Source organism: Varanus komodoensis, unplaced genomic scaffold (assembly GCF_004798865.1).
Source record: "Varanus komodoensis strain SLA01 unplaced genomic scaffold, ASM479886v1 scaffold29_1, whole genome shotgun sequence".
Taxonomy (NCBI): domain Eukaryota; kingdom Metazoa; phylum Chordata; class Lepidosauria; order Squamata; family Varanidae; genus Varanus; species Varanus komodoensis.
The window spans coordinates 1,780,885-1,808,661 of NW_025335759.1; the positions used below are offsets into that span (position 1 = coordinate 1,780,885).

At 42.5% G+C, this 27,777-nt stretch overlaps 2 protein-coding genes and 2 long non-coding RNA genes across 13 annotated transcripts in view; 2 read left to right on the plus strand and 2 right to left on the minus strand.

Moving 5' to 3' along the window:
• LOC123025862 overlaps nucleotides 1-1,723 on the minus strand; it is a 3,294-nt gene extending 1,571 nt beyond the window's left edge. The window contains exon 1 of the long non-coding RNA XR_006415202.1: nucleotides 1,666-1,723. This is a non-coding gene — a long non-coding RNA (uncharacterized LOC123025862). The remainder of the gene's footprint in view (nucleotides 1-1,665) is intronic.
• The window catches only part of PTAFR (platelet activating factor receptor), a 24,727-nt gene extending 19,717 nt beyond the window's left edge, over nucleotides 1-5,010 (plus strand). For all 5 annotated transcript variants that reach the window (XM_044434972.1, XM_044434967.1, XM_044434968.1 and 2 more), the window contains one exon: nucleotides 758-5,010. In XM_044434972.1, coding sequence (XP_044290907.1) covers nucleotides 802-1,869 — 1,068 coding nt within the window. In that variant the 5' untranslated portion in view covers nucleotides 758-801 and the 3' untranslated portion in view covers nucleotides 1,870-5,010. The remainder of the gene's footprint in view (nucleotides 1-757) is intronic.
• On the minus strand, nucleotides 4,962-8,722 carry LOC123025863. The gene is made up of 2 exons (XR_006415203.1): nucleotides 6,534-8,722; nucleotides 4,962-6,408 (listed from the first exon to the last, which is right to left on the minus strand). It is a non-coding gene; the product is annotated as an uncharacterized LOC123025863 (long non-coding RNA).
• Nucleotides 8,723-8,781: 59 nt separating this feature from the next.
• Nucleotides 8,782-27,777, plus strand: part of EYA3 (EYA transcriptional coactivator and phosphatase 3) — a 36,754-nt gene continuing 17,758 nt past the window's right edge. For 2 of the 6 annotated variants that reach the window (XM_044434955.1, XM_044434959.1), the window contains exons 1-6: nucleotides 8,782-8,927; nucleotides 17,363-17,461; nucleotides 20,180-20,223; nucleotides 21,698-21,777; nucleotides 23,096-23,162; nucleotides 24,318-24,460. In XM_044434955.1, coding sequence (XP_044290890.1) covers nucleotides 17,429-17,461; nucleotides 20,180-20,223; nucleotides 21,698-21,777; nucleotides 23,096-23,162; nucleotides 24,318-24,460 — 367 coding nt within the window. In that variant the 5' untranslated portion in view covers nucleotides 8,782-8,927; nucleotides 17,363-17,428. Of the gene's footprint in view, nucleotides 8,928-17,362; nucleotides 17,462-20,179; nucleotides 20,224-20,462; nucleotides 20,581-21,697; nucleotides 21,778-22,916; nucleotides 22,952-23,095; nucleotides 23,163-24,317; nucleotides 24,461-26,252; nucleotides 26,391-27,777 lie in introns of those variants that run through there. The other 4 variants (XM_044434957.1, XM_044434954.1, XM_044434956.1 and 1 more) reach the window with 4 other exon arrangements.

Here is a 27,777-nt window from a genome sequence, read left to right on the forward strand (position 1 = left end):
TCTTAGACATGCTTTTGTTAAAAGACTCTCTTTTTGACTGCCAGATACTGTGATGTTACTGTTTGCACATACTGCTAAGACACTGTAGGTGAATTTTCCTCTGGGGCTTCATGGAGGGCACTGGCCACCATTATCAATATCCAAGTGGTGGCAGCCATTTGCTCATAGCTGACCGTGCCTGGAAACTCATAGAAACACAGAAACAGAGCGAGTCAGAAGGGGCCTCCCGGGCCATCTAGTCTGACCTCCAGCACCAGCCGGCTCTGCTCACGACATGCCCACCATGTGTCATGGGTTGTTTGAGAAGGCAGACAAGCCTCAAATAACCCATAGCTTGTTTTAGGGTTCTCTGAGAGTTGCCTGCCCCCTCAGACAACCCATAATGCTGGGTTTGCACATCATGGCAAACTACCAGAAGTATCTAGCCTGTAACGTGAGTGGCAGTAGCTCTTCAAGGTGTTCAACTGAAGCTGGTGCAGTTCAGCCTGGGGCCTTTGGTGGGCAAAAAATACATTCCACCACTAAGCCCACCCCTTGAATAAGGGAAGCTATCTTCTTCTCAGTTGGGTTGTTGTCCACCCAGTCCAGCCCTGCCTCTTCTAACTGGCAGGTGCTCTTCAGGGTCTCAGGCAGGGGTCCTTCAATTGGCTCTTCAACCGATCCTTTCAATGGGAGCTTTCAGAGGCTGAGCTTGGGCTTGATCTTCTGCAAGCAAGCATGGACTATTCATAACATTAACTCTTTCCTTTTTTTTTAGGCTAAGAAAGCAGAAAGCAACACGCTGCAGACTAAAACAAGACCATGACTACTCTGACGCCCATTCAGACCACAAATAACTCAGCCCTTCCTTTGCATTCTTCAGAATGCAGTGTGGATTCTGAGTTCCGGTATAACCTGTTCACTGTCTACTACAGCATCATCTTCATTTTGGGCTTTATAGCGAACACCTACGTACTATGGCTTTTTACTCGAGTTTATGCAACAAAGAAATTGAACGAGATAAAAATATTCATGGTCAACTTGACAACAGCTGACCTGCTCTTCCTGGTCACCTTGCCAATGTGGATTGTATATTACCATAACAAAGGGAACTGGATCATGCCTAATTTTTTGTGCAACATTGCTGGCTACCTCTTCTTTGTGAACACTTACTGCTCGGTCGCCTTCCTGGGTGTCATAACGTACAATCGGTACCAAGCTGTCACAAAGCCCATTTCCACTGCCCAGTCCAGCACCCGAAGAAGAGGCATCTACATAACTGTAGCTATCTGGGTCCTTATATGTGTCCCTTCCACATACTTCCTCTTTGATGAGGGGATCACCCAAGAGGAGCACGTTAAACGCTGTTTTGAGCGTTATGACACCAAAGGCAATACTACCCCTGTCCTTGCTGTCCACGTGATCATTTGCCTTTGTTTCTTTATTACCTTTCTAATTGTCCTCGTATGCAATGTGCACATTATCCGGACCTTGCTTTCCCAACCCTTGAAAACGCAGAAGAGCGCCCGTGTCAGGCAACGGGCATTCTGGCTGGTGTGCACCGTCTTCACCGTCTTCATCCTATGCTTTGTCCCTCATCACCTCGTGGATCTACCCTGGACCCTGATGGTGCTGGAGAAATGGAAAATGGGGTGCTCGGCACAAAAGATCCTGAATGATACCCACCAAATAACCCTCTTCCTCCTGGGTGCCAACTGTGTTCTGGATCCTATCATTTACTGCTTCCTCACCAAAAAGTTCAGGAAACACCTTTCTGAAAACCTGAAAAACATCAAAGACAGCCGCAAGTGTTCAAAGCAAACAACGGAGACCGCAGTGGAGGGGGTGATACCTTTGGAAGAATATCTCCACACCTCCTTCAAATCGTAAAAGAAGCTGCTACAGGCACGATGCAGCAGGTCTCCTGCGATGCTTGTTCAGCACTCCCATTTAGACTGGTGGGCTGGCCCATGAGAGCTCTCTGAATTTCTGGCAGATGAATGTAGGTTTTGAGTTCTTCTATAGCGGCCAATGCAGTAACTGGAATGCATGCAGAGCCATCTAGATATCTTAGCTCAAGAAGAACATGGAATACCTTACCTTTTGTTATTGCTGTAAAAGGAAACTGCTTAGAATCTCTTAGGACATCTTTTTTTAAAAGATGGGCATTATGTTTGTTCTCTGGTTCAGAGACAAATTGTACTTAGTTCTTACACTTACAACTTGAAGCTGGGTATAGTACTTGGTTTTACACTTTCAGTCTGAAGTGGGGGCCATGTGGGTTGTGGAGTAATACATCTATATGGAATCAGGTTAAAGAAGCCTGGACCAGACCACGAAAGACCTTTGAATCAAACAGAGCATCTGCTCAAAAGTCCAACAAATAAATTAAAGTATAACCCCAGTTATGCATTTCTGAGGCATTACTTTAAAAACAAAATTGGGGAAGGAATGACAGTACTTTCAAAGTGCTATTCTGGCTTTGGCGGGGGTGGCAGTCCCTGGTGAGAGTTGAAAAGTGAGTGGTAAAGGCATTTTTGGCCACTCTTGCTGAGTGGCCCTGTAGCCAATTGCTGCAATCCAAGTTAGGGTCTCCCACCTCCAGACTACAAGACATCCCATTGTGGGCAAGGACAACTGTAGAAAAACCATGTTCATAACTGTACAAATAAGCCCCACTGTGGAAAATGCACCAGGTTCAGAGAACAAAGCAACCACTCACGGTCTTGTCGTGTGAACAAGGTGCTCATTTCTATGCTCCAACATGCCTAAATTGTGTCTTGTCTCTCATTTCTTCTGCCTATTGTTTTGCGAAAGCATCGCTCTAAAACAAAACTTTAAAATACAACTTTAAAACTCTGAAACAGAACTCTATGGACACTGCTTGAGTGTCCATAACAGTGAGGGCTTTGCTGTATTCATCTTGCACTGTGTTCTCCTTCCACCCCGCAGCTGGATTTAGAACCAGATGTGTGATTATTCTAGATGTTAAAGATTTTATAGAAAAGCATAATTATCCTCCCGGGGGCCATCCACCGTCCCTAATACAGCTCTGGGCTGCACTGAATGGAACTGCACGCTGTGCGTTGCGTTATGGTAGCTCATTGTGTATCCAAACAGACTTGCCTACATGTGCCCCAGTGGCAACATCCTCTGCTCCAGGAACAGAACTGCTGGAGATGGATAGCCAAGCACTTCAACTAATTGGGAAGTTACATCAAGACACAAAAATACCATGCACTGTTTAAGTACACAGTGCTTGGAATGCTTTCACTAGATATTCAGAACCATCAGCAGGGAAAGGACAGAGCAAGTACAACCAAGAGCCTGAAGGTGGCAGAAAAGCAACTTTTCAGGAAGTTGTGGGAGCCTAAAAAGCAATAGCAACAGAAGTTTCACACAGTCTAAGGGTGGAGTTCCTTCTCAGGAAAGCCCATGATATAGCAAACCAGATGATGCAAGATCTGGTCTTCTCAGACAATCACGTCTGAGAAAATTGCACTTGTTTCTTGAGCACCCAAAACCTGCATCCACTGCAAGAGGCCACTGATTTCAGTGGTTCACTTGGTAAAAACCATCTCCAACCCAAAACCCTAGAGAAATGGAACATACAGACAAGGCTATTGCATCACAGGTGGTAAAAGAATCAGGTTGTTGCTCTTAAATAACTTCTGCTTGTTTCAATTCTCTGTTGGAGTGTGCACATATACATGTACAAAATCCTCTCTCCATATTATTACAGAATAAAGCTCATCATCTCGATACTTATAAAGATCAAATCAAGAGCCCCTTTCTAATTAAGTTCCTCTGGATTTAGCTGTGTTACATCGGCAGCTTCACCGCCTTAAAATAAGGCTGCAGTCCTGGGAATATTTAAGTAAATTACATTCAAGTTAGTGGGACATGTTTTCATAGTAACATAAAATTCAATGCAATTTTGCTTGCCAGGGTACAGGTCCCATCGAATTGAACAGTACTTACATCTGAGGGAATGTGTTCAATCAGGCTGCCTACGGTCTTCTCATTTAATTCTACCTGGATTTGCATTTCAAGGCTGAAAGTGGTCAGCAGTTCCCCTAGATCTCACAACATTAGAACTCTGGACCATCCAATGAAATTGCCTGGCTGTGGATTGAGAATAAAGAAAAGAAAGTAGTCCCACATTTCATTTTACTTATTTTCCAGGTTTATATGCCACTCCATATTCTGGCATGGAAATTTCAGAGCACTGAACCAAAGAGAAAAAAAAAAAACAGGCAAAAGAAGAAAATAGTATGTTAAAAACTGAAACAATTGTACAGTGTGTATGATTGATGGAATTTGCTGCTGTGAGAAGTGGCAGAGATGACTGGATTAGATGGCTGTAAAAGTGGATTGGTCAAATTAAGAAAGGAGAATGGGTGTACATCTGTGCCCACTCAACACGATTGGTAAATAGAATGTCCATGTTCAGAAGCCACAGGTTATTAAGCTGCTTGTGAGAAACAGTGAGTTGCTACCTTCAGATGCTGAAGAAGGTCTGTGATTAGCCTCACTAGATGAGATGGAGCTTTGCTCTGAAACAGTTCTGAGATTAATAAAAGTTCTCTTGTGGGTTTTATGTGGATAAAAGTGGAATCAGCTTTTTAAAAAATATTAGCTTTTCTGTTTTTTCTCAGGCAGCTTGGCAATTTGATAATTCTCTCTAGAATTATTCATCTTAAATTTCCTATTACATTTATAGTATTATGTGACAAGTATAAGAAAAGTCCAGACTGCTTCCTCATTATGCCTGCATAATGCAGGATAGCTTATGGTTAAAACCATCCAGTGCTGAAACGGCAGATTTTTTTTAATGTGTAAAGCTAACTGGTTAAATACTAAAACCAGAGAGTGAAGTGAAACAAGCCCAAAGGGCATAGCTTGCCAGTATTGCTTTTGTTCCGCAATTCTTAAATGTTGTTATGATGTGCTAAGTTGTCAAAAGCAAGATAACCTGGAAATTAAGCTTCTGAAAATTTTATAAAAATAAATAAAGTTCACAAAAATGTTTGAATTGTTAATTTCTAAACATCTATGCTTCTGGGAAGTGAGCTTTTTGATTCTAGAATTACACAGCTATGCCAGTAATATTCATTCTAGAAATTAACTGTACTAGCCATAGGACATGACAAATATGAAAGTTTCAGATTTCAGATGTTACAAAATAATACAAATACATTAAAATTTATTGTAGACAAAATTCATCTCTAACTTAACTCTTTGAATCTCTGGACCAGTTTAGAGCAATTTGATCTGATTCTCTCTTATCTGTTCTGCTGCCAAGACAAGCAAGGCTACTTTATATGTCACACTCATTGGCACAGCTCAGAAGAAAATAAACCATTTCTGTCAGGGCATTCTTAGATCAGTAAGCTAACACGGTTTTTAAGAACCTTTCTAGGGTCCCTATATAAAGAGCAGAGTAACATATAATGAATAGTGTCTTCCATTTGATACAAACCACAAAAGCATTCAAAAGCCACCTTATTATATTGTCCATCCAGAAGTACAGTTGGTATAATTTGAAACTGTAGTCCAGTAAAAGCATTTCCTACGGATCTTCTCAATATGAACAGATAGCTGGCTCTGAAATGTCCTGTTTTTAAAAGAAATTTGAGAAAATCTAGAGTTCTTAAAGATTGCAGGTCCCTCCTAGAATCTATCCAAAAGAACGTATCCCTTGATTGTCCCTTATCCATAGCAAAGGTGAAATTCAACTCTGAAAAGTAGTAGTAATGCACCAGATTAATGAACGTTAACTTCCAATCATATTTTTATTTATTTCCAAATAGTACATAAGTGGTAATTTTTCATTTGGAAGACAATTAATTTAAAATATCCTAATGAGGGCAATCTGTTCTTATTCTGATCAATGGTCATCCTGACTTGGTGTGCAAAAAAGCTGCAGAGGTCAAGGGTAAAAGAGAATAGCTGTGTTTTTTTTTTAAATGTTAGTTTCCAAAACATTTATGGTGGTAGTGCCCACTGTGCAAACTTCAGCCCCATAAACTATTTGCATGATCATTTTGCTATTATAAACTTTAAGAGTAGGTTCTAACAGCTGCCCACTTTTATTATAATACAACTTCTTTAATGTCCCTATAGTTTTCTGTGCTTTCAATTTCACTGCCTCCCTCTGCTCTTTCCATGAGACTTATTTTAATGGATGCCCAAGTGTCTAAATGAATGAGTTCAATAACGTGTTGGTCCAGAAGAGATCTGTACTTATGTCTATGACTGCCAAAAACCATTGTCTCAGAATGTTATTGGCAAACCTTCATGTTTGCAATAAATACTAAATGCATTTAGAAGACTTTTCTAACCCATGTGGGAGAGATTAGTACTATATCATCTACGTACATCAAGATAAAAATCTTTCTATTTGTGATTACAAGGGAATGAGAATTACTTGTGCTAAATGTGACAACCAGATCACTAACATAAATATTGGAATGTGTGGAGCCAAAAAGCATCCTTGTTTTCCTCCCTGTGTTGCTCTGAAAACTTCAGTTAAAGAGCCATCAACTCAACACTAATCTTTCTGTCTTAGAATATAATTTCTTTATCAGCATTAGCTGTCTCTGGTCAATATTAGTGCTTCATAACTTTTCCCACTATCTACTTCTGCCAAAAGAAACAAATGCAGCAGAAAGATCAATAAATGATGCAAAAAGATACTTTTTCATACTCTTAGTATATTTCCTTCTTAGGTATTTTAGAATGTCCATTGTTCTTGGCTGTAACTACCTTCAAAACCAGTTTGTTCTGTGTGTATAATTTGATTTGTATGCAGTCAATCTAATCATGTTTGAAGGAGATAACATGCATATATCTTTGAAGAACTATCTAGCAAGATAACTAGCTGGTGGTTTTGTGACTCACTCCTGTCACAGGACTACTCACACCAATGCAACCACAGGGTTTTTCTAGTCCCATGTTTACCCTGGAGGCAACTAGCTGAATGGAGGAAACTCAAGAGTAGGATATGAGCACAACATTCTCCACCCCACCCCCCGCAACTGCTATATACAGGCATCGTTATAGCCACCATGACTAGTAGGTTATAGCCATCATTGACAGCCTCATCTTCCATAAATTTGGTAGCCATTGCTGCCTCTTGTGGTACTAAATTGTGATACTAAATGCCTTCTTTTATTTGTCCTTAATTCCCCACAGATCAGCTTCATGGGATACACCTGCATCTGAGCATTATTAGGAAATTCCTTATCCAATTTCTGCACATCATGTACAATTCTGCCATGTCACCCTGTACCAACTTTTTTTTCTAAGCAAAATAATCCCAGGCCCAGATGTTGTTCCAGCCCCTGGGTCATTTTGGTTGCCCTTTTCTGCATCTTTCCCAATGCTGTAATATCCTAATTTTAAGACAGGACCAAAATAAATACTTTAGCCTTGAAGCACTATAAAGGTGAACAGACTGAAAACAGCAAGTCATAGAACAGAGTTCACATCCAGACCTCTAAAACATATGCCCTTTCTCTCTGCTGCAATGAAGAACACAGCTACTGCACTTTAAATAGAACATTATCCTTATTTAGCGTGCCTTGGATTGCAGATCTGCATTTCAGAATTTCCCATGTTTACACTGAATTAAGTGTTGTTATGCTCAATGGGGTTTATTTCCTAAATAACTACACTCAAGATTGGAGCCAGTCATCTTAACCCTAAGTAGGTTTATTCAAGAAACAAGCCTCACAGACTTAAAGAAACCACAATGCTATGTGGTGTTTACACAGAAAAAAAAAATCCTACAATTCCCATTATGCCCCAGTCAATCATACTTCTGGGGCATGTTGGGCGTTGTGTTTAGACAGGAAAAAAGGCCTACACTTAGCATTGCACCTTTACTCCTGAGTCAGGGTAGGAATCACACAGGGCTGTGCAATATTATTATTGCTATTATTTTATTTCTATGCTGCCCAACAGCTGAAGCTTTTGCTGCAGTTTACACCAATTCACAAAACACATTAAATATAGTATAAAATGCACATGCAGTAATTAGCTGCAACCAAATCTTTAACAATCTTTGAATTTACAAACCAAACCTAAACAATAAACACAGGCCTTGTTAAAAACAGCTGACATAAGCCCCCCCCATATCCAAACAAAAGCCATTAAATGCCATTGTACGCCCCAACAGTAAGTCTTAACCTGGCACCGAAAGGTTAAAACTTGGTACCCCGCGGCCCTTAGAGGGGAGATCATTTCAAAATATGGGAGCCACGCTGAGAAGGGTGCCACCAACTGAACCTCCCCCAGAGGTAGCACAGTCAGAGGGCAGGCCTCAGATGTCGAGCATAGCATCCAGGTAGATCTGCTAAACCCGTTTATTCATCACACGGGATTTCCTCCCAAGCAGACGTGCCTAGGTTAAGATCGGGGCCTTCACTCAGCCACCCAGAAGACAACGGCCGCCTAACCGGCTTTGCAATTAGCAGCCGCCGTCCACTGCAGCGGGCCCCGGGCGCCACCTAGCGCCCGAAGCAGGTAACGCCTCCACACGGCCCCGGCTCCTCCGCCGTTTTTGCCGACCTCCTTCGACAGGGCGCCTGGCCCCACACAACCACCGCCGTTCGCCGCCCGGCCCGGTGAGGCGAGCGGACGCGCGCGTTAGCACGCAGCCACCACCTTTTCCTTCCGTCCGCTTCCACTCGGCCCGTCAGAAAGCCGCCGAGGCGACCACAAGCAAACGCCTCAGCCAATCAGAACACAGCCCACCCTCGACGCGACTTCCGGCAGGGAGCTTCCGCTTCCGGGTGCAGAGCGCCGACGAGGTTTGCTGAAGTGGGTTCCGTTCTTTTCTTTTCGTCTGCCTTTACTCCTCGGGAAGCCCGGCCCGTTGTCGCAGGCGCCGCCGCTGCCATGTCGGATCGTGTCGAGGTCGGCCCCGCGAACGACTCGTCTCGGTGAGAGAAGGAGAGCCGCTCTTGCTCTCGCCGCTCTCCCGCTCGCCCGCCTCGCCTCGCCTCGCCTCTCCTCTCGCGCGAGCGGTGGGCGTGGTCTGGGCAGCTGTGGATGTGGCCCCTTCCCGCGAGTAGGGGCGGGAGGGGAGAGCGGCGGAGGGCGCGGGTGGCGCCGCTCGCCCTTTTGTCCTGCCGCAGGGAGGCGCACGCACCCTCCGCAGGACGCGTCGTTCACTCGCGGAACTCCTTGCCACAGGATGCGGTGAAAGCCGCCCTGTTCTCTCTTTCTCTCCCCCGCAGGCTGAAGCAGCTTGAAAAGGGGATCTGTAACGGGAAATCTCTGTAAACGGGGAAGAAAGCTCTATCTTTGTGGCTGGTGGTTGTTCAGTATTCCATATTAAGAGGAGGCTCCCCCTTGATGCTAGGTGGTTCTGGGGACCTGCCCCAGATAGGGAATGGTGTCTTGCTTAGGAACTTTATGGCCAAATCTGCTTGGCGATTATGGAGGCAAAGTATGCTATAATTTGGTCTTGCTTAGCAAGTTTATTTATTTAGAATATTTATATGCTGTCCTTGTGCAAAAGCCTCAGGACGGCTTACATAGTTCTCATAAGGAGGGGCTGCATATTGTGACTTAGGAAGCTGCATGTTTTGAAAAGTAAGGCAAGTAGGGGCAAATCTGCATTGACATCAAGTGAACAGTGAAAGGCATCTGAACTTCCTAGAAATAAGCAAAGCGTATATTGGGTATTTTGAAAGGAAGGAGGAGAGGGAGTAGTCAGGTTGGAAATGATTATTAGGATCTGCATTAGACAAAAAGCTATTTCAGCCACTACCCTGCTTTCCACTCTTTGCAAGCCACCATTGTGCTCTCTCAACCTGTGGGCAAGTTGTGATGGAACCTTTTATAGTCATTTGGTTGTTAATTGAATCAGATCCTGTAAATACATCCATGGAAGTGCCATCTGTATTTCTTGGGAATCCTGTCAGTGCATTTGTCCTTGGACAAGATTCATAGCTGATGCAGTCTGACAAAATGCATTCACAGTGGGGGGCAACATGGAGAATCGGATTGTAGATGGCAGTGTTGTTTTTGTGCTTTACTTGAGTATTCATTCAAAAGGCAGAAATATGAGGTGCTCAAAAGGGATCTCTCCAGGCAGGGAGAATGGGCATCAAAATGACAAATGCAGTTCAGTATGAGCAAGTGTAGAGCAATGCACGTTAGGGGAAAACTCCCAATTTCAAGTATACACTGGTGGGATCTGAGCTAGCAGTGACTGAGCAGGAAAGGGATCTTGGCATAGTGATGGACAGCTTGATGAAAATGTCTGCCCAGTGTGCACCTGCTGTGAAGGAGGCAAACATGCTAGACTTAATTAGGAACAGAATAAAAAATAGAACTGCCAAACTCTTACTCCCCCATTAAATCTAGAATAGATGCCCACAAAAATAACCCTTTGTTTTGGAAGTGTGAGATGGGATGGGTTATGAACTAAGCCACTGAGAACGAAATCTCTTGAATTTACTGCTGCAGTCTTGCCTATTTCACTATGTTGGCATGATGTTTACATTAGGTTAATGTTGGAGTTTGCTTAGATGTCACATATGCTCCTTGGTACCACTAGATCAATACATTCTTAGTTGCAGGAAACATCCCACAGCAACAAGAGGCTAATTGGAATCTGGTTGTCAGGTAGATGAGCCATGCAATTTATTTATTAATTATTTATTTAAAACATTTTTATGCTGCCCCATTGCAACGAAGCCTCGGGGCGGCTCACAACAAGCCTCGGGGTGGCTCACAGCAATGATTTCAGCTCAAGATCTATGGATTATTTGTACCCTCTAATGTCCTGGCCATGGGAATAGGAACATATTTAACCATTGTGGAACAGATAGAAGTTCTGAGAGCTGGACCATAACTTTAATCAGTTTTGCTCATTAGAATCTTAATATAATGACTTCCTCTGCAGATTAATTTGGATGAGACCAGATGTTATTGACCAGTTGTGAGAAGTACATTCTCAGCTCTGTGAACCCGTGAACACAAGGGTTGTTTCTGATCTTCCAGACCACACTTCGTAACATTAGAAACATGTGCCTGTGCTGCACATTATGCTAACTTACAGTTTAGTACTATAAGAATGAGCTTTGGCAGTGGTGTAGTCAAACAGGAACATAGGGCACTGTAGCTCCAATATTTCTTAACAACAGGAGCAGTGATTCCATCTCTGGAAGGCGTATTAGTATGGGATGGTTTCAACTGCAAAAGAAGAGGCTGCAGAATGTCATGAAAGTGGTTCCTGTATCTGGAAAGGTTGAAGGCTATTGTTCAGGAGACTAATTGTGTTAAGCTGCTGGGGGATGGCAACCCAAGAAATACCTTGTATGTACTCACTTGCCTGTGGTGTATCAGAATTGCTCCCATATGAACAGTCATGGGAGCTTTTTGTAAACTGGACGTGTACTTTGGGCTGGTGATATGCCAGAAATGACATACTACTAGTTGGCATGAGCAGATGGGCCAGTGAAACTGTATCTTCACTAGCAGCATTTGTAGTCTGCTTCACTAACCTTTTAGAGTTCTTTGAAAGTTGACAAGGTGATCCAGTAGATATTGTTTACTTGGGCTTGTGAAGGTCTTTTGACAAAAGGTCCTGAGCAAACTTAGTAGTCATGGCATAAGAGGAGAGATCCTCTTGCAGAAAGGTTAAAGAAGAGGAAGCATCGAGTAGGAATAAGTGGTGCATTTTTCCCAATGGTGGGATGTAAGTAGTGGGGTTGTGCAGAAGTCTGCATTGGGATCAGTTCATTTCAACTTATTCATAAAGTGAGTTGTAAGGTGAGCAGGTTTACTGATGACATCAAATTATTTAGGGTGGTTAAAATAAAGAGGGATTGCAAAGATCTCCAGCAGAATTTCTTCAAACCAGAAGAATGGACATACAAATGGCCAATGTGGTTCAGTGTAAGCAAGTGAAAAAATGAAGATTGGGGCAAAAAACTCCCCATTTTTAAGTATATCCTGATGGGAACTGACCTGCCAGCGACTGACCAAGAAAAAGATCTTAGGATTATGATGGACTTGGCAATGAAAATATCAGTGCTTCTGCAGCTGTTGTGAAAAAGGCAAATCCATGTTAGCCATAATTAGGAAAGGAATTAAAAATCCCACTTCAAGTTCTTACTCCTTGTACACAATTCATGGTGCAAACCACATTTGTATGTCGTTCTGGTCAGTGCACCTAAAAAGGACTGATTTGCAAAAAAATAAAAAATAGAGCAGTTGTTTCTTGTGTGCCACCCAGAGAGCCCCGGGACTACGGGGCAGCATACAAATACAATAAATAAATAAGAGTGCAACCCAGATTGGATGTTTGTAATTCTCCAAATTTGGAGGCTTTCCAGGATTTATTATTGATTTATTAGATTTGTATCTCACCTTTTTCTTTTTTAAAGAACTCAAAGTGGCTTACAAACCATTGCCCCTTGCTCTCAGTCTTAAGCCTACAACATCAACCCATGAGGTAGGTCGGGCTGAGAGTCTAACTGGCCCAAAGTCACCCAGTTGGCTCCATGGCTGGATGGAGACTAGAACCCAGATTGCCTGAGTATACCATGCTGTTGCAACCAAGTTCTGCTCATGTGTTTTTGTAGGCATCAGGTTAGCACCTGTGTGAACAGAATGTTGGCTTAGATGGATCTTGGTCTTGATTCAGCATGATTGGTGCTTGGTGTCTGGGGATGCTGGTGGTGGGAATTATTTTTACACCCATCTTCCACTCCATACTTTATCCCTACATGCAAGTAAGCAGTGCCTACATAGTGCTTTTGTTTTTTGCAGTATTCCAGAACCAATGGCCGGTCATTTCTAAGGAAAGTAGTGTTTTCCCTTCACATAGAAAGTAAATGTTCATGCTCTTTTTTGATGTTCAAAATACTTATAACTTGCACAATATTAAATAAGTCTGCAGATCCACACACATGTACCTGGGGAAAATTCCCATTAAACTTGTGGGGAGGGACTTCTGAGATGACCTATGTGGGATCGTCATGTATATTATTCATTCTGCCCTATGTGATCTTTTATCACTACAGTGCTCCCCCATCCATCTTTTTATATGGAAAGCAGGCTTTAAATGAGTGTGCTTGATAGAGGGTTATGGATTCAGTTTTAAGAGATTGTGAGTATCCGCTTTAACATATTTGTTTATATGGCATCCAGATTTCAATTTAGATTGTTTTTAAGCAACACTTAAGAAAATTGATTTCTTTTTAAAAAAGGAAATTTAAATGAAAGTAAGATTTCAAAGCAATTCTAGTTTTCATACACATACACTCAGAGATATTTATCTGTGATGTTTTGAGCCTGTTACTATGGCAACCTTTGGTTGCTAAAACAGAAACCTTCATACCTGAACACTTGGTGCCAAATAGCATGACTGCATTGTGCACTGTTTTACTCACAATGGTGTAAGCTGTGTAAACAGAACGCAGTGTAAACAGAATGCTGGACCGGCATAATTCTTCTAATTTTATTGTTACTTATTTTGGGAATCATCTTCATGGTTTTCCAGTTGCAAGGAAGGCAAGAATGGAATTACTTGGTTTCTCAGAAGTTCTTCTGGACCATGGCAGTTTGCTTGATATCGAGTCTCTGAGTTACCTCGGTCCATTTTGTTCAGCGCTGCCTACAAGAACTGGTCTCCAGAGTTTCAGGCAGAAATCTTTTCCAGCCGTACCTGGAGATTGCAGGCTTTGCCCCGGGATCTTTGCATGCAGAGCATGTGCGTGGCCAGTGGGCTGTGGGCCTTGGACAACCCCGTGGTTAGTATTGTTGAGAAAGCGACCAGAGGAAGAAAAAGAGACACCTACGATTGCATGCTGACTCAAAGGAGCCCCACTGCGTTCAGTGGGGCTTACTCCCTAGCGTTAGGGCTGCAGCCAAGCTACTACTGTAAGGCCCCATCCCATTTCTCTCTCATTCCATGAATTCGTTCATTAATAGAGGTGCTGACTAGGGATGCGACTTAGCTAAAAAGGTTTTGATTTATTTATTCATATTGAATTGGTTAATGTGTTGATTACAGTGGCATATGAGTAAAAAATGAGACTTGAAGCAAAGCACTTCCCAAGTGTGTGAGAAGTGAGAAAGTCTCTGAAGTTGTTGCTTAGTGTCTTCAGTTTTTACTACTGCTTGTGTTAAAATCATATTTTTAATTATGCCTTGTATTATATTTTTACATTATAAAACATTGCCTGATTAATCAGAGATACTTTTTTTAGTTGATTGAAAGGGACTTTTTAATGGATTACTCTAGTTGTTTAGTAGACTGTATCAGGGCTAGTGTTCTGAGCTCCCTGTTTGCACATTCAGAAGCCACAGACTTTTTCCTTACATAGTGTTCTTTATCAGTCAAAAAGCACAAAACACTCAGAATGAATCTTTGAGCATGCACAGAGCGGTCTGTTGAACCCAGTCTAGTATTCACCTCCAGGAACTCACCTTATGAACATGCCTGGGCCCCATCCCTTGGGAGGGGCCTTCTGAAAGCAGGCATATCTCCTTGCTGTGCGCCAGTCCTCTAATTAGGCTGGCCTCCTCATCATGGGGCCAAGAGCCACCTTGTCTGTGTCTGAGAAACTCCCTTGATCTCCCTAGAACTAATTCCCCTCCTGCCAATTATACATCTTGGTTAATCCCAAAGACCGCCTGGCCACCTAGAGAGTCTGGCTACTAACATCTCAGTGTCTTGGCATGACTCACCTTCCCCGGTCCCCTTGGATTCTCCTTTGATTCTGATTCTGCCAGCAGTCCTTGAGAACAAACACCCAAAGCAGCCGTCTTGCTTACTCCTAGCAGCCAGGGAACCAGTGGTAGAGATGTGAAGGCTGAGGAAGAAATGACATTAAAAAAATAAAAGCCTGTATTTCTCCAAAGACCATGAGAAAAAAAACTGAACTAGCAATTTGTGCCCCACCGGTTCTTTTTCAGACCTAATGTGAAAAAGCCTTATGTAATTAAGCTAAATGTACCTGTGCATTTCAAGCATACAGTTCCATCCTCTGGCATTAGGTGGCAAACTTCAACCACTGCATAGCTTTGCAACCGATGTACTTTGAAGCCAGGTAAAATAGTTCAAGGAACAGTATTCTGCAACTGCCACCTGCCCAGCACTGTGGAGCACCCATCTTTCTCAGGGCAATGGAGAAGGCAGATCCCTCTCGGGTCTGTCTCGGTGCCTCATGGCAGGGTTTGTGTCTAGTGGGCCTGGTGGTTGAGGCTTTCTCCACTCAGAAACTGGCCACTGCACAGCTTGCTTGAAGAGTCTGGAAACAAATTAAGGGAATCAACTTGTTGATACACCTAATCCCAGCAGCCAAGTAGCCTATGTCTTAGTAGAAAACAGTCCCTGCTACATTTTCAAAATTAATACTATATGTTTATGATTGCAGCTAGCCCAGATATAATTATGCATTTGCTCCTATGCAGAAATTGCTGCTTAAATAGGAGGCAGACCAGCTCCCTGACAATTTGTCCAAAAAAGTGCTATCGTAAATATTCAATTATTCTTTCTTAGAAAATCAATATTTTTCTGCAATCCACAGGTTTTTAAATATCAAGCATTATCAAACTGTATGTGTTCCCCCCTGCCCAATTTAAACTTGTGATATAAGACCAGACACAAGCTTACAACTCACAGAGTTGAATTTCATATATGGAAATCATCTGCAGAAATATTGCTTAACTTCTGCAATATATAAGTTTCAGTACTTTTAAGGACAAATATAACTCTTAGTTGGTGTTCAAGGATGGTGGGGGTGTTCAAGGACAGGCTGGACATGCACATGGTGGGCATGTCGTGAGCGGAGCTGGCTGGAGCCGGGGGTCAGACTAGATGGCCTGGGAGACCCCTTCTGTCTTGCTCTATGTTTAAAGTAGTAAGTAAAATAAGCTAGCACACTCTTTTCTCTGGTCAACCGGATGCCTCTAGGAAGTCCATAAGAAAGGCCTGAAGGTAATAGTGCTCTTGTTCCTATGGATTAGTCTGTCCCTTTAAAGCCTTCTTACGTGACCATCCCCACATCTTGTGGTATTGAAATTCCATAAACTAATAATGAGTTGTTTGATTTCCTTGTTGGGCGATGCTAACAGATTAATAGTGGGTTCCCTGGAAGCAGATGGCTGCTGCTTTCTGTGTCATCATTACATTTGCTTGATAAAAGGAGCGAGACTGGATTTTCCCTGTCATGGTAGTGGGTGCCAAAGCTTTAGCACTGAAATGTAATTTGCCTGCTTCCTTTCAGGCAAAACTATAAAAGCATGGTTAATTTTTGATAGTAGCTCTTCATTATTCAAGTAGTTCTTAAGTATTTTACTTGATTTTAATACATGATTATTCAGTTTTTTGAACTCCTAAGGGCACAGCCTATACATGTTTAGAGAGCCAAAAGATCCCAGCTCTGATGGATAGTGAATGCAGGAAGGGGTAGGATTTTCTGCTGCCTAAATGTGCATATGGTTCCACCCAGTCAAACAAGATATAAATATTCGTTACTTTCTTTCTCTTAGCTTTTAAATAGACAGCAATATAATTTTATTCAAAATCTGTGCTTGTGACACAGCACAGAGTGCCTGTGTGTGCCTGCTGTTTTCTTTTCACAGCAGTCACTTGAATCCATGGGTGCTGTTTGGGAAGGCACAGAGTCTCAGAGCATACTTTTCTGGATCACTGGTAGTTCAGACTGGAAAGTCCTTGCAGATTGGACTGGCTTTGGATCTTCTGACCATCTAGTTTTAAAATCTGACGGCTTCTCCAATGTAAAGGAGGTAGTTCAGTAAGAAGTGTAGCATTGAGCAATTGCATCTAGAAATATTCTGTGACTGACTTCTTGTTCTTGTTGAGCGGAGCCGGCTGGTGCCGGAGGTCAGACTGGATGGCCCGGGAGGCCCCTTCTGACTCGCTCTTTCTATGTTTCTGGCTAGAGTTTACATATATGTACATGCACATGTATAGCCGTTAAGAAACTGCTCTAAATCAGGCTAGATTGTATCATAGTGTTCACCACAAATACAGCCTGCACTTATCATTTTAATGTAACTCTAGTAATCCTGAACTACCCACACATGGCCCTTTCAAAAATACTGAGCATAGTGGCTTCTGCTATCAAATTAAATGAAGTACAACTGCAGCATGTGATGCCGGATGGACACATATACATGTGTTTAGATATCTCATCCTACCTGTTGCTTGGGGCTTAATGGTAAACCTTTCGTTCATCTTCTTCCCTCCATCCCTTCCCCTAATATATGTGTGTGGTCTTTAGTTCGGGAAAGCCCACATGTGTTTAGAAAATGGCACATTATATATGACTATTATATGATGATAGCTGCTTCCAAAAGTACATAAAAGTGTGGGCATGTTTTGTTGCAGGCTTTGAAGACAGCAGAGGAGGGCACATATTCTGCGTGTCAGAGCAATTCTGAAAGACTTGCATCAATGGAAGAGGTACAAAGCTTAACAGAACAGCCAGTGAGTATATAAATGGACCTTTAAGAACCATAGAAAAAGGTCTTTGTCTTTCATATGAATGTGTGATACACATTCTTCTGGAAAATGTACATAGATTCTGTATCCTACTCTGTCTAAAAAATGAAAACAAATTCTATTTTTAATAAGAGCCAGTAGTTAATAAATTTAATTTGTAACATTAAAATATTTTCAAATATTGTAATCATTTCTTTTTAAAGAAAGAAACATTCAGAAGATAGTTTCAAATATTATTTAAATATTAGACTATAAATCACCATTAATATGAATGGTCTGTGAGTTACTGTTGTAGGAAGGTGGAGTTTTAAATGTAAAGTTTCATTCTTGAGAATGAAAGAATTTTTCACTTGTAGACAATTTGAAGGGCAGTTTTGACACAGCAATTTCTCACATGTGAAAAAAGCAGGGAGAAAGTGCTTACCCCTGGAAATCTAAATAAATGTTGATGATAATTATGGTAAACAACACTGTTACATTTTAGCAGTGTTTGATTTATAAAGAGCTCTTAGCATTTTTATCTAATTAACACATAAAAAGGCTGTTTCCTAGCCCAGTAGTTTATCCTGTGTGTATTTCAGTAGAATGTAAAGCAGGGACGGGCAAACTTCAGGCTTGAGGATCTGCGTTCTTTGTTGTGTACTACAATCTCAAGGTTTATCACCCAGAGCCTGGTAAAAAGACATTTAAAAAGAACTGAAGAGTTCTGAGCATAGAAATTTGTCTTGCATACAGAATGGAGCTCACAGTTCTTCAACACAAAAATTACTCCTGACCACCCTGAGTTTTCTTAATTTAAGCAGTAATTTAGTGTGTATATACTTGGGAATTTTGTTATAACCATTAGACGTGAAATTTTTAAAACTCCAATTTAAATTTTAAAAATCCCATCTAAATTTTTTTAAAAATTAAATTTTAAAAATGATATTTTAATTTTTTTAAAAGTCATTGATTTTTATCCACCCTGCTAAAGTGTGTTGAGGACATTGGGCCAGTAATTCACTCTCAGCCCAGCCCACCTCACAGGAAGCTTAAATTTGAGAGGAGGATCATGGATGGTGCCTTGGATTCATTAGAGGAATGACAGAATATAAATGTAGTGAAGGAATGTGGTTGTCAACAGTTCTATCTCCCCATACATCCACATGGTGCACCCCACTGCTCATTGAAAGACTTCCCCCCAGGACATTGTTGGGGAAGTGGAATCCATGCCTCCAGAGCAGCCATAGATACCCCCCCTCACCAAAATGCCCCTTGGAATTAGCAGTATGGGTTCAGTGTAGATTTAACTACACTTAAAGCAGACCAATTGAAACCATAAAGTGTTAAGTTACTCAAGACTAACACGGGCCCCATTTATTTGAATAGCTCTGCTCTAAGTATGGTTAGGTTTGGCTTCAACCCCATGTCAAGATGTAACAGTGTTCCAAGGGGCGAATGGCTTTTGGGCTACCATTACTTGCAGTAGAGGCATGGCTTCCTTAAAAAGGTGGTGGTGGTGGACAACTACCAGCTAAATTCTACCACTTTTCAAGGTAAGCTTCCAAATGTCAGAAAACATTGAGCATTCCCCTGCCTGCCTCTGAGAATTGTAGGATTTTTTAATCCCGCTCGGCCCTTTAATCCCGCTCGGCCCTTTTCCCTTTCCCCACTATCAGAATATTCACAGCAATACAGTTCAGCTGATTTGAATGAATTGGCAGATTTTGCATAGAGGGCTGCTCATGGGAGTGGATGGACATTCAGTGGTTTAAATCCCGAATGAAGTGAAATTTGTGAGAGCCTTTCAGTAATCTAAACAAATATTCTTAAGTGACTAGTTCTGTTTTGACTGATCCATCTGCCGCTGCCTTGGGTGGCCTGTGCATAACATTTATGTAGGTCTCCTAACCAAAGCTTAGATTGTATCCACTCTATTGACATAGTAACTCAGATTTAGTCATTCAATATAATTGCTGCACTATTGTTTCTGCACAGATAGCTATCATTAAAATGCATTGCAGCTGCAGTTGCTGCAGACATCTGCCTCATGTATAAAATGTGAAGCCGGGGGGGGGGGGGACCTTGAAAATGTGGGGTGGAGTGGTCACCAAGGAACTCTATCTATTTGTTGTCTGGGAAAAGCGGAATGAGAGAGAGAGAGAGGAAGAAGGGAAAACATATTTTTAAAGATTTGAGTTCTTTTCAGATATGATGGGGAACTGATTTCCCCCTGTAAGAAATGAGCCATGCCAAGCTTAGGCTCATGCAGTGTTTTCTCTCTTCATTTGTTCCCTAAGGAGGAAAAGCTTTCAGTTTAAACTAGCCACAGTTCCCCATGATGTCTGAACACTGAACTGTGGTTCGTTTAAAGCACGACCAGTGAGAACAAGCCAGGATTTAAATCTGCATTTTGAATCTGGCTTGTCCTCATTGCTTGCAGTTGAAACAATCCTGAAGTTTCTCCATTTGTTGGCATGGGGAGCCCTGGTTAGTTTAAGTGGAAGTCCTTCCATGCAGATAAGAAAGAAGAACGGGAAGAGAGATGCCTTAGATTTACTTAGCCTTTTCATTCTTATTTCAAGCCTTTGTAACTTATTGTTGATTCTTAGTCAACTCTAAGTATCGTTAATGTCAGTGGTGTGGAGTCCTTTCTTTGTAGGAAGGCGTTGGGTCAGCAAATTTGACTAAACCTGATATCTTTGAACATATGTGTGTCTGCAGATGAAAAAAGCCAAGATGCAGGAATCGGGCGAACAGCTGTTAAGGTACATAATCCTTGAATTGTCTTGAACTGTTTTAAGAGTTGACGCCTGATTTCTGTGGAGTTTGTGGGGTGATGTTGATACCTTTTCTTTAAAAGTGCAGGATGAGGGTGGGGGCTGTTGCGCTTTATATTTCCCTTGTGCTGCCTTTTAGTATATATTGGACATTACATTACAAGCCTGAGTTCACTAATCCTCACAACAATCCTGTAAAGTAGGCCACTGCTGTTGACATTTCACAGATGGTGATCAGGGAATGAAAAAAGAGCACTCTCTTTTCAAGACCCTTGTGTGAGTTTGGTGAACTGAAACTGGAGCCAAATGCAGAGAGGAACCATATGCAGCACTCCTATGGATCAGGTGATTGCTTAGAGAAAGGGCCATGAACACCCACCAAACTGCCACTACTTTTAAGTGCTCTCCTTGGTGGCTTCTTCCATGTGGAAACTGTTTTGTGCAACACTTTGCCATATGAAGTGGGCATTTCTTCAAACTGTAGGTTGTTGGTTCAGATGTAATATTGAATCGCAGTTTGTCCCAAACGTGGCATTGTTTAAATTACTGCAAAGCCATTGTTTCAGATCCTGGTTTGGCTGCCACTTGTAAACAATGGTTTGTTGGGTGTTGATTGTTTAGATATTAAGAGAACCTGGTTTAGCATTACTTCTGAACAATCTCATAGCTTTTTTTTTAATGGATGCAATTCTAAGCACGTTTACTAGAAAGTTGCCGTTGACTGTAGTGCCCTGGTTCAGTTTCCCTTTACAACAAACTCCAACATGAGCAAGTGTACCTTCAGGTTACACTTTGTCAAAGAGCATAGTTTCCTATTCCATCCAAATATGGAAATCCGTGGTATGTACAAACCAGGATGCCACACCATAGTTTTATCTGGGTTTGTTAACTAACTATACAAACCAGAGTTAATTGATAAAATGGGAAACTTTTGTTCCAAACTGTGATTGGAAACATTTAAATCTTCTCCCTCCATCAACAGTAGAGAGTTGTGCAAACCTGAAGTACACCAGTCTATGCTGGAGCAAGTCTCTTCTGCTCCATTCATTTGTGTATCTTATCCACAGAAAAACATTTTTGTGGCGGTTAAACATCAGCTCAACTCAGGCTGAGAATCCAGTTTACATTGAACCCTAAGAGCTGTTCTGTATCCATGGAAACACTTTGGGTTGGTTCCAGTCTTAATTACAGGTCGAACAGACAAACTTAAGTACCATTAATCTCAACCACAATTTGAAGCTTGTTTGCAAACCACAGTACTGACTGTGAAGCTGACTGCTGAACAGGCAAAAATGAAAGCAGAGCAGCACCTCTAACCCCTACTTTGCCTGGAAGCATAAGCCATGGTTTGAGAGCTTAACACTGGCTAACACAAACCAAGGGTTGCTATAATGTCCCAGTGGCGCTACTTTCTGTCCTACAAAGGCCAGTAATTGCACCCCATCTGTATTGATCTTTTCAGGCAAGTGAGCAGCACTGACAATAGCGATCAGAAACCCGAATCCTCAAGTCTTGGTTCAAACCTGTCCATGTCTAATGAAAGTAAGTGGGCTCCTTAGTAGTTGATTAGAAGAACTGGATGATTTTGTACACCTGAATTGTGCATAATGGTCTTTGTAACTCCCAGAGCCATATAGCAGGCCCATCCCAGCCTGGTGTTAGGACTTATTCTCCTATTATCCCCAACCAGCATGACCAGTACTCAGTAATGCTGGGAATTCTAGTAAAAAACTTAAGGTTGGAGATGGTTGCAGAAGGTTCATGCTTATATTTTTTCCCAGAAACACGCCCACAGAACCACCAAATATATTTTAAATCTCCTTAAACTTTTAAAAATAATTGTTTGTGGTGGAGGTTGGGGAAGAAACTGCTCCAAAGAAAACTTAGAAGCATGCCTACGTATTACAGCTGAGACAGAAATCAACCTTTTGGCAGTTTTTGTGGGTGTGCAGCATATTTCTCCCTCCCTCCCTCCCTCTAGGTTACCCTGAAACTCCCATTCTCTCTCCCCCTCCCCCACTTACACACACACTTAGATACCCCCACATAATCCACATTTGTAGGCATACAGTCACTCCTCCATTACTCCATCACACAGGTAAATACATGTTGCTCCCTTCCCTTCTTCACCCCTAGTCCAGCTCCCAGCCTTCTTTCCACTCCCTCCACCCTCCCGGCAATCCTCTCTGCCAAATCCCTGCTTAATCTGGAACTCTTTTCCACTCGCCTCAGGTCACATCTCAGCAATCCCTGCTCCAATCATTCTCTAGCCCTCCTGACCTCACCCCAGGTCACTCCTCCTGCCAGACCCCAGGTTGCCTCCCAGCGTACCTCCAAGGTTACTATGCAGGCAGTAGCAGGGGTCTTTTTTTCTTTCCTTTTCTCTCCTTTATGTTGATGTTGGGGGAGAGATGCTTTAGCAGACAGCTCAACTAACACCATCAAGCAAAGAGCCTGGCTGTGTGAAGCTCAGAGGCATCCTGGGAAAGGAAAATGGCTGGCAGCTTTAAGCCAGTGGTTCGCTTTGCTGTTTCCCTGGCCATTTATTGATCGAGTTGGGAGTTGGGGGGTTTATTGGAGGTTGACTGTGGGTGCGTACGTGTCCATGGTGACCTCAGCTCTCACCCATGGTTTAAATTCTAATGATTATGTGCTTCCTTTCCCCTTGCCTCTACATGCAGGAAAGGAGTATACTGTGCTTCCACGTCTGATTTAGGTACATTCTGTTTGCACCAGAACACATAACACATCTGAATATTACTGTGCACATTTCTCTTAGCTGTTTGTGTTAAGAACTGTTAAAGATGGTTCTTAATTATTTTCGTATAATTAATTGTGTGTGTATGTATATGTTCCATAGTTATGCCATGCACTGACTACATCTCAAGGTCATCGAATGAATATACCTCACAGATGTATTCTACAAAGTAAGTGAAATAGCTTAGTTCAGCATGCTCAAATGTTCGTTTCTCCAAGATGTTCAGTACCATTAAATTTTCATAACAAGTACCTTAATGTGTGAAGTTTAAATAATCCACTTCTCAACTAGCCGCAGTGGTTTACTGTGCCATCCAAACACAGACCATTTCCCAAAGGATGGCTTGTTCTTGGGACAGAAGCCACCTTGACAACCCATGGCTTCTTTTGGGGTTTGCCGGACACGTCAAAGATTGGTGTATTGTCCACACCTAGGCAACTGACTCTTGTCCAGACCATTGCTAGTAAGAGTTGCTCCACTTTGGCACTTTGAAGTGGCCACCAAATGAATTTGGAATAACCAACACTCCCCACTCCACTCATGACCCCTTTTTGGCCAGTACAGTAACTCTTCCCCTTCATCTCCCACTTGCAGTCTTTTCATGGTCCCGGCCAATAACAGTCCCACCAAGGTGCTCATGTAGCATGTTGGAACAGGCATCACTGGTTTACCACCTGTTCTTTAAAAATACGTTTTCGGTACCAGAAATGTGTGCAATTGTTGGTAAGTTATTTCCAGTCATATTGCTGATGGCCAAGAAGAGTTGCACTTGTTAAAGGGCACCTATTACACTGTGACGTGATTACCATGACTGAACAGGCAAGACTCTTCGTTTTGGCTGCCTGCAAGTATGCAGCTCCAAAATGTTTCTGGTACATTAAAAGTATGTGGCAAACAGTAGACGCTGCAGTGTGCCAGTTGGGCACTTTTTAGGAGCTGGCAGTGGCAGAGATCACGAACAGATTGTGAGAGAGAGGAAAAGAAAGAAGCTGTGTGTTGGTGGACAAAAACAGAACAGTGGGGAGAATAAACAAGGTGGCTTCACCTGCCAGGTCCTCTGGAACACCTGCTGGATGACGGAGAGGGAGGAAGATGTGAGGAGAGCACAGCGCCCAGTGAGCCTGATTGTCTGGCTTATTTGATGGGCGGGTTGCTGTGTTGCGCAAACATGCCCCTGGCTTGTTGCCAGCTGGGTGGCCAAGTTGAGTAAGGCAGCGGGAGGGCTTTCCATTCCTTGACATAACTCAGCACACTTTTCTGTTCATTTCAGAACGCTCCTTAATGACAAGCCATTTTTTTCTTTTTTCATTTCTTTCTTTGACAGGCCCTATGCACATGTTCTTTCTGTACCTGTATCTGAAACGATGGCCTCTTATTCTGGTCAGACTCAGTACCAAGCACTACAGCAGTCACAGACTTATGCTGTTTATCCTCAGACAACCCAAGCCTATGGACTACCTCCTTTTGGTACGTGTGTAGAAGCTGTCTGAGGAGGTCTGCATTTAAGTGTATTTAAGGTGTTCTCTTAAAATGTTTTACCTGTGCCTCTGAAAATATGCCCATGCAACATTTATATGGAGGTGGGTTGTTCTTGCTGTTGTTTTTTTACTTTGTATGTCGACTTTCCTCAGTTTTTGTATCTTCTAGATCTGTTGGACTAGAACTCCCAATACCATTGGCCTGGAAGTGCCAAGAGTTGCTGTGCTAGCTGGGGCTGTTGGGAGTTGTAGTTTAATCCTTCTGGAGGGCACTAGAGTAGGATTGGCTGGAGCATACTGTAAAGATGAAAGTGCAGCAAAATGGGTGGGTCGTCTCTGGACCACAGCCTTACTCTGGGCCATGGAAGTTACCTATCTGGCCTGTGGAGGCTTGGGATTCCTGTGGGATTTCCCTCCTCAAGCCTCTTCCTTGTTCAGAAGCCTGCTGGAATTTTGAGAGGTTGCTGCTTTGCTGCATACGCAGCAACGAGTCACTGCAGCAACAGTGGGGACATAAGTCTTTAATTGTTGCTTTAAAATAGCCCCTTTTTGCTGCTTCATCATGATTTGAAAAGGAGGCTGTTCCCCACTGCTGAATTTCAGAGGAAAGGCAGGAGGGGAGATGTTGCCCACCCCTGGTTTAAAGTCTTTGCACTTGGCTTATTCGTTTTTTGATATTCTTGCCAACCATCTCAGGGGTGTTAGAGCTGAAAAGTGGATTAGAAATGTTCCTGTAGATAAATGGATTGACAACACATCCTTCTCTGTACATAGGGAGCTTCTTTGTACCAGGTCAGGCAGTTTAGCTATCTAGCCCTGCGGTAGAAGGTTATTGTTTGCTCTTACTGGCAGAGGCTGTCCAGGCTCTTGGCCCAAGGTCTTGCCCAGCATCTGCTTTGAACTTTCCAATTCCAGGAATTGAACTTGCCACCTCTGTGCAGATCGTGTCATCTATCACTAGGCTGTAGTACCCTTCAGCCCCACACACCTAATAAGCGCTGAGCTCAAACAGTTCACATGAACCTGAATCATTCAAACTATACCTGCAGTGGACATCAGGAGTGGATGAAAAGTGCAGAAGGGAGGCAAGTCTGGTGGTGCGTGTCTGTAGCAGAGGAGAGAGTGGCCAAGATAAACAACGTTTTACAAAGATGGGTTTAACAAAACAACAACAACAACAAAACACTGTTTTGTTTTGCATGCTTTGGTTTGGTTCCTTAATGTGTGTACCATACTCCAGTGTTTATCATTAATATATGTTTCTCAGTAATAGAAGACCATGGATACAGCATTCAGTAATTAGAAATTGAATGAGTTGCTTCAGGAATCATCCTGCCAAATGATACAATGCCTCACTAGAGCAGCTCGGTTGCTTTCAGAATGGAGGTAGCTGCTTGTAAGATTGTCTTCCAAATAACCAAGTTGCTGTACAGGAACTGCAATAATGCAGAGGATGATGAACAGCTGTTTAGCATCAGGCCGGTAATGGCTTCATCAGCAGTGCCAGCACATTTCTTTCTTGGAAAGGCTTGGAAATTTAGCTTCTTTTCAGTATTGGCTAGCTTGTTTTTTCTTCTTCTTCCTCTTTGACTTTGCTTCCTCCCCTCCCCGCCCCCCAGGCTTGTATCTTAAGATTTAACTTTCACATGCAAAATTAACCATTCTCTGTATTTAGGCAAAGGTTTTGTCACCTAAACACAAGGCGAGAATAATTCCATTGGGACGCCTGGCCTAGAGCACAGCCAATTTTGTTTATAACTGGTGCAATTTATCTGATTCAGGTGCACTGTGGCCAGGTATGAAACCTGAGAGTGGTTTAATTCAGACTCCATCTCCAAGTCAGCACAGTGTTCTTACCTGCACTACAGGGTTAACCACAAGCCAGTCGAGCCCAGCACATTATTCTTATCCTATTCAAGGTAAAGGTCAGCATGGTTTTTATCTACGTACCTCTTACGTGTAAGCCAATCCAAGAAACCACGAAGAGGCCAGCACATTTTGTCTCTGTTTTGTGCATGCTTCTCTGTGCTTCGGGAACTGTGCTTTGCCTCTGATCCTAGTTTGCTTGCCTTTTCCTGGACTGACTTGCTCAGATCTGTCTACCTCCAGCTGGTGATTTTTGCCATGCTGTGCTTTGGAAATGTCCACAGAAGTGGGAGGAGATCACTGGGGTGAGGGAGAAATGGGTCACAGAAGTCCCTTGCATGTCACTGTTCAGCATGCCATGTTTGTTTCCTACCAGCCCTGCTGGGCTTAAGTTATAAGAATGCCTAGAGCTTCCTTCCTCAGCCTAGTACCCTCCAGCATGGCAAGTGCTGAGGGATAATACAAGTTGACAGCTAAAGTTTCTGGAGGGCACCATGGTTGGGGAAGGCCAGGAAAGACATTAGCTGTGCCAACTAGCAAGGGCTATTTACTTATTTACAGTCAAGATTTATGCCCTGTGTTTTGATCAAACAACCTTCTAAAACTGCTAATTAAAGATTGCAGGTATAGAGATATAAACAAACCTTACCCTGCGGCCCCTATTCCTTCAACCAGGGGCTCCCCCCATACACCTGAAGTTGTGGATGAACTGGCAGTTAGAGCTTTCTGATTAGGGAAGCAAAGGTGAGAAGCTCTCTGCAGCTGCTTGCTCTTTGGCCACGAGTTGGGGCCAGGCTGTTTTTCCTCCTCTTATGAAAGAATGGGGTCAAATAACCGTTTGCCTTTATTTTTGACCAGTGCTATTAGGCAGAGCATCATTTGCCAGTCTCCATGCAATTCTGCTTTTGTGTCAATTATTCTCCCTCCCCTACATCCAGCAGGAGGTGAGCAGCACTTCTCTGTAATAGCTTCTGGACTAATGAATAAAAAGTGCCAAATAAGAGCAGTGTTTTCTGGTGGTTTCCTTATTGAGAAACAGTATCCCTGGGGAAGCTTTAGGTCCTAGGAAATTAGCAGGAAAGAGAGTCCTTAATGCTTGTGAGCAGTTTCAGGCGAAGGAAGTTACAGTTTTGGTCTTCAAAGCCAAGATCTGGGTTTTCATAACTATTTTGGAAGACTTCTCTGACAAAATATCTGCCTGTTTATAGTCGAATAGTATCTCATTACCTGGCAACATATACTGAATCAGATTACCTACTCATTGCATCAGAAATCCATCAGCGCTTTGTTTTCTGGATATTAAGATTAATTTTAAATTGTACACAGGAAAATGAGATCAGGAGGGATTCTGCGACAACAAATCCAAACCGTGTAAGATAAATTAGACCAAACAGAACCTTGGTATTGTTTTTATCAGAATAACTCTGTATCAGTCTTCCC